This window comes from Myotis davidii, unplaced genomic scaffold, assembly GCF_000327345.1.
Source record: "Myotis davidii unplaced genomic scaffold, ASM32734v1 scaffold590, whole genome shotgun sequence".
In the NCBI taxonomy this organism is placed as follows: Eukaryota; Metazoa; Chordata; class Mammalia; order Chiroptera; family Vespertilionidae; genus Myotis; species Myotis davidii.
This window is the reverse complement of record NW_006282381.1, coordinates 1,108,800-1,115,411: the sequence shown is the minus strand read 5'-3', so window position 1 is coordinate 1,115,411 and position 6,612 is coordinate 1,108,800. Positions and strand designations below refer to the sequence as shown.

Below are 6,612 nucleotides of genomic sequence, written 5' to 3'. Positions count from 1 at the left end.
CACAAAGTGGGAGAAAGCAGTGCCCCCTAGAGGAGGCTCACTCCAAACTCGCAGAAATGACCGTGTCTGCCTCCTTCCCGGCTGTGCCCTCAGCACTTAGCCCTGTGCCTGTCCTGGTGCTCAGTCCGTGTGGTAATAGAGGAAAGTTAATCTGCATGTTTTTGACAAGATCGCCCACGTGGTGTGTGATACTCACGTGACGTGGTCCCTCCTGCCCCCCTCCCACCCCCTCAACACACCTGAAGCGCCAACAGTTCCTGGGACCATGGTAGCCGCGCACCTGCTGGCCAGGCACTGCCCTTGGTGCTGGGGGCACAGCACCGACCAGCCGGAGCCCCGGGGCACACAGACCCACCTACAAGACGGGAAACATGGCGCCAGGTCCCCAGGGGAGGCCTGACCTCACCACGCACCGCTGTCGGCCTGCCTTCCCCCGAGGTGAGCTCTGAGCCGCGGAGGGAGTGGGTCCCTCGCTGTGTCCACTGCAGGGCTCCTGGGAGCGGCTCCGTCATCTGCTGACGATTATCCGGCACCAGCGCAGGAGCCCCTGGGGTTCACACTGAAACGGCTCCTGTTCTGCCCATCGCAGCCCGTGTCCCTGCTGCCCGGGTACCGAGACGCCGACCACCTGCACGTGTGTTTAGACACGTCCCCACGAGCACCGGCCCTGCCACCGGCCAGGTTAATCTTATAAACCAGAAGTTCCACTCCAGAGCCCTGGCCTTTCCCCGCAAGATCAGACAGGCCCTGTGCTATGCAGCTGGGTGGGCAGGATAAGATCGAGGTCTGAGGTCCGACGTGATGACGTGATGTAACCTCATGCTGCCCGGCGCCCCCCAGCGAGGGCCTGGAGTCCCGAGGATGGCTCCGTCTCCAAACAGCAGGGACCAGATAAGCCTACGATGGGCGAGATAAGCTCCAGGTGACGACCTGCTGGATGGTTACGACACCATGGGTGACGGAGTTTTGGAATCCAGCACCATACGGTCCGCACACCTCACACTGGGGCAAGACGCGTGCTTTGGTGGGACAGGCGCTGGGCCAGGAGTCCCAGCGGGCCACAAACCTGCTGTCTGAACTTGCAATTACCCTGCCTCTCTGGGCCTCGGAAAATACTGGATGGGCATCAGCCTGGTCTGAACACATTCCAAATCACTTTTTAAAAAATATATTATTTTATTGATTTCAGAGAGAGAGATAGAAACATCAGTGATGAGAGAGAATCATTGATCAGCTGCCTCCTGCACGCCCCCCCCACTGGGGGTCAAGCCAACAACCCGGGCATGTGCCCTGATCAGGAATCAAACCCTGACCTCCTGGTTCACAGGTGGATACTCAACCACTGAGCCACCCGGGCCAGGCCCAGTTCACATTTTAAAGTGACACCGTGTGGGCCAAACGATGCCCTTATGTGAGCCACCGACACCCGTAGCCACTGCTGCTACCTGGCTCCCAGACAGACGGGAAATAGTTGAGGTTTTGCAGGCCAAGAGGCAAAATTGAGGATGTTCTATAGTTAGTTACACGAACAAGAGAAAAAAACAACACAATTTTCCACAAATGTTTTATTGATAAGATTTCAAATGTCAGAATGAAGTACAATATTCTGGACGACAGGTCTACCAAGGAGAAGAATGGAATTTCAGGGGGAGAAACTGGTTTTGTGTAATTGGGTTTCAAAGGTAGTGTTCTCTACCAAACAGGTTGCAAATGTTCTGTAAAAACCATTCCTGGCTCACCGGCTAGTGGGCTGGGCCCACGGGCCCACGGTTGGCTGACCACCGCATCGGCAGGCTGCTAACAGGGTGACCCCCAGCCCAGCCCGCTGGGGACAGGCCCTGCTCATACCTATGGCCCTGCTTAGTCATTAATAGCGCCTCTCTTTCTCCAAAAAAGGGTTCGGTGTGGATGAGGACTTATTCAACATTGTTCTGATTTATAGCTAAGATGGTTTTCCTTTGCAGGGTTTTAAGCAGGGGATGCTTTTTATATGCCTAAACAAAACAGGGCCCTCAATGTGGTTAGCTCTCAAAACTCACCGTGCATAACAATCATCTGGGGAGTTAAAAAAAAATAAAGATGCATGGCCCTCACCCCCTAATTCAATGGGTCGGGGTGAGACTAGGGTGTCCTTACATCTTTTTAAAAAGTAGAAGTGCCTGGCTGGTGTGGTTGAGCGTCGACCTACGAACCAGGAGGTCATGGTCCAATTCTCTGCAGGACACGTGCCCAGGTTGGGGGCCTCATCCCCAGTGTGGGGCGTGCAGGAGGCAACCGATTACTGATTCTCTCTCATCGTTGACGTTTCTATCTCTCTCTCCCTCTCCCTTCCTCTCTCTGAAATCAATAAAAACTTTTTTTTTTTAAGTAGAAGCTCCTTGGGTGGTTCCAATGCGCAGCCAGGGCTGTGAGAACATCGGGGTGCTTCAGGAGGCGTGGCTTTCACAGGAGAAATGGGGGGCGGGGGGCAGAGAGAGAGACTGAAGGCCACCTCCTCCCTGTGGGAACCGCCCTGTGGCAGGGGGTGGACCTTACTTTGTATGAGTTGAGGACCTGCAGGGTGGTCCCGGACGACAGCTTCAGCCGGATCAGCTCCTGGTTCCTTCCTTCGATCGTCTCTAGGAACTGAGCGTTCTCGATCTTCAGCTGCTGAAAATCGACGTCATGGAGGGCCTCACCCACCTCTTCCTTCTACAGGTCAGAGGGGAGGGAGAAACGACAGGAGGGAGTGACTTCCGAGTGTATGGCCCACACCCTGCGACTCCGGGAGAGATTCTGGAAGCCAGGCCTCACTCGGTCATTCAACAAACACAGCCTGCGGATCTGCGTGGGGCCAGGCGTGGCCCTGGGGACAGGGATCTGAGCATAAAGCCTACTCCCTGGCCTCATGGAGCGCATCCTCGGTGAGGGTTCACAGACAGGTGCGGGGTGGTGGGACGGGCAGGAGCATCGGGCACTTGGAGGCCCCTGGGCCAGGCCAGGGAGACTGGAAGGCGGGGGCAGGCACGGCTTCCCTCCCTCTCAGCTCCCTCTCCTATGTGAACTCCAGCTACCGATCCTCTAAGCCTGGAGTTCCTACCGAGGCACAGGGCTCCGGTCCGGCTACTCAGAACAGACTGGGGCGAGATAGATCATGTGAACTATTCTTCACGCACTCCTTTCCTGGGGGGAGGGGGGGTTCTGGTTCTTGGAGTGTGGCCTGGGCCTCAGCACCGCTCCGGGCTGAGCTGCCTCCAGCAGGTGAACTACGGCTAAGCCATCTGGCACCTGAGCAGAAATGTGGGGGGTCAAAGTAGAGGAGCTTGCATTTGTCCTCAGTCACTTTGTGCCGTCCCAGCTTGTGGAGTCTTTCGAGATCCCACGGCAATCCAGCACGCGTCCCTGGACGTGTTAAATCTCCTGTCCGACATTGCGTCACTGTCCGGGGCCACCTCCGACATGCGTGCCATCGGGGCCCAGGTTCAAGCTCACAATGAACCCCCTGAGTGAGGAGAGGACGGAGCCCTGTCATCACACCCGGGAGACCCTCTGCATGTCCGCCTACCGCCTTCAGGTCAGCTGTCCAAGGACCCACCAAGGCACACGACAACCCTGCCACCCCGGCCACATCCCCCAAAACCATCCACAAGTACGACGCGATGAGGGCCTTCTAAATTCAAGCCAACTCTGTCTACGGACTCACCAGCACAGAAACTGTATTAGCTTCCCGCGGCTGCTGTGACGAATCGCCACACGCTCAGTGGCTTATCAAACAACACAAGTCCACCACCTCACGGCTCAGGAGGCCAGAGCCCGAGGCAGTTCTCTGGGAGGAAATCAAGGTGCTGGCAGGGCCGCCTTCCTTCCGGAGGCCCCTGGGGAGACCGCTGCCTGGCCCTCGCCAGCTTCTAGAGGCGCCTGCCTTCCTTCGCTCCTAACGGACGCCTTCCTCTGCCTTCCTAGTCAAAGCTCTGTCCTGATACGCCCTGGTTGTGGGTTTGCTCCCTGGTCGATTAGGGCACATACACGAACCAACCAATGAATGCGTCAATGAGTGGACCAACCCATTGACCACCTCCTCTTTCTTCTGTCCTCTCTCTAAAAATAATAATTTTTGTTTAAAATACATCAGCCCGGCTGACTTGGCTCCGGGGTTGAGCAGTGACCTATGAACTAAGCGGTCACTTGTTCAATACCCGGTCAGGGCACCTGCCTGGGCTGTGAGCTTGATCCCCCGTGGCGGGTGTGCAGGAGGCAGCAGATCAATGGTTCTCTCATCATTGATGTTTCTCTCTCTCTCTCTCTCCCTCTCTCTTCCTCCCTCTCCTTTCCTCTCGGAAGTCAATAAAAAAAATTTAAAAAGACATCACTCTGACCGCTGCTTCTGTCATCCCATCTTCTCTCCTCCTCACTGGACGCTTGTGGTTCCGTTGAACCTTCTCAGACAACCCAAGATTCTCTCCCCATCCCAAGATCCTCGACTGTAATCACATCTGCAAAACCCTTTTGCCGTGTGAGGCGACGTATTCAGATTCCAGGAATGAGGACACAGACATCTTCGGGTGGACACTGTTCTACCGACCACAGTGACTTAAAAAACAGAAGAGGCCACGTACCTGCCTCAGTTGCAAAAGCATCTTTTTCCTCGCGACTTTGAGAGAAACATTTTTCAAACGTAATTTATCCTTCATATTATCCTGAAAAACAAAAGCACATTTTAATCCACTTCTCTTCTTCTTCCCTGTTGGTTTGAAACGGTTGGTAAGTCTGAGGCTACAAACCAAACCTTGAGCCCTAACAATCAGTCACTTATTTTAAGGTCCTTTTGCATCGACGCAAGCTGGTGTTGCTGTAGCATTTCATTCATCACCAAGAAGGGAGGAAACATATCAGATCTTGAAACAAATAGCAACAATAAAAACAAGTCCTCCATATGAGATACTGTTGATACTCGCCCTGCCTGCCTGACTGAGCCCGGAGAGATTTGCATTCTAAAGCACACACACACACACAACACCACACACACACACACGTCGGGAGATGTAAAAACCCTCACATGGAGCAACGCTGATGCTGGGCCAGCTGCAGGGGGGCTGCCTCCCGGACCCCGTCCACGTCATCCTGCAACGACTCTCCTCTCCCTTTCCAAGCGCCAGCCTGCTGCCAACTCACCCTCCGGCGGTTCGCGTCCTCAATGTACTTCAGCACTTTCTGAGTGGCCAGGATGCTCCCTTTCTTCTTGGCGATGGTTTTCAAAATATCTTTTTCAAACTCTTGCATTGCTTTCTGAACCTCAGCCATCCGAATTTCAGCTTCCTCAATGATAGCCTGTGTGAGTCAGCACAGAGAGAGAACAGTTTCCAAAGGTTCTCAAGGATGTATCCCACCTTCTCAGGCCTCCTTGTGCCCCATATACTATGTTTCTTCTTAGTCTGAGAATCAGACCCTTAAGATGCAGATGTGACTACATGAATGTTATTATGCAAAAGCTTGCCTCAAAAAAGTTAATAGTAAGCATAAAAAGGCGGCAAACAACAACAGAGCCTCGGGGCTCTTTCTAAATATGTGTTTTCATGTCTAAAATATTTATCCATTAAAATTATAACATTAATATAATATATAATAATAAAAGAGTAATATGCTACGTGAATCCACGGATCTGTCCCTCTGCGGACAGCGAGCGTGTTCCTGTGTGCGCGCCCACGTTTAGAAATGGAACAATTTAGAGCTAGAACAGAAATATCTGTTTTTCATTCAACACGGCTCTCAAATACTAGTAGAAGCCCACACCTTCTTCCCATGGGCAACCTCATTAACAGTCCCGCATCTTCTCGGGAGGAAAACTGGTCTTGTTGGTCTTCAACAAGGCATGGACCACAGTCATGCATGTTGCATAGGGAGCGGGACTTCGGGATTTTTCAACCAACTCACTGAATTAAACCTCAACCCCCTTGTATTATTAAGAAATTATTAGTATACATTTTAAGGGTATTTATGATTATTATGGTTATTTTATTTTTTAAATATATTTTATTGACTTTTTTTTTTAACAGAGAGGAAGGGAGAGGGATAGAGAGTTAGAAACATCCATGAGAGAGAAACATCGATCAGCCGTCTCCTGCACACCCCCAACTGGGGATGTGCTTGCAACCAAGGTACACGCCCTTGACCGGAATCGAACCTGGGACCTCCATCCACTGACCCAAACCAGTTAGGGCGGTTATGGTTTGTTTTTTTTTTTTTAAAAAAAAGAATCCATTCCTTAGAGACATATCCTGAAATATTTACAGATGAACAAGATGCCCAGGATTCATTTCATGACAGCCTGCTTGCCTATTCTGGGGGGGAGTTGGTAGGGATATGGAGGAGACACGAATGGCCATATGCTCATGGCTGTTGAATGTGGGTGCTAACTATATAGGGGTTTCATTGTGCTAGCCTCTGTTCATTTGTATAATTTTGAAATTTTCCATTAAAATTTTTTTTAATCTGTTTTCTCTTCAAGGAGGTGGTGAGTTCCTTAAAGGTAGGCCCTCTCCCTGGCCGGTGTGGCTTAGTTGGTTGGAGCACCGTCCCGGGCGTACACTGAAAGGTGGCGGGTTCAATTCCCAATCAGGGCACAATTCCAGGCTT

General features: G+C 52.1%; 1 protein-coding gene across 1 annotated transcript in view; it reads right to left on the bottom strand.

The window, feature by feature from the left end:
• CCDC113 (coiled-coil domain containing 113) overlaps positions 1–6,612 on the bottom strand; it is a 14,989-nt gene that overhangs the window by 5,565 nt on the left and 2,812 nt on the right. Inside the window, exons 4-7 of the mRNA XM_015558815.1 lie at positions 5,152–5,307; positions 4,596–4,676; positions 2,447–2,691; positions 281–355 (exon numbers count right to left, since the gene is read on the bottom strand). Of these exons, the coding sequence (XP_015414301.1) occupies positions 281–355; positions 2,447–2,691; positions 4,596–4,676; positions 5,152–5,307 (557 nt within the window). The remainder of the gene's footprint in view (positions 1–280; positions 356–2,446; positions 2,692–4,595; positions 4,677–5,151; positions 5,308–6,612) is intronic.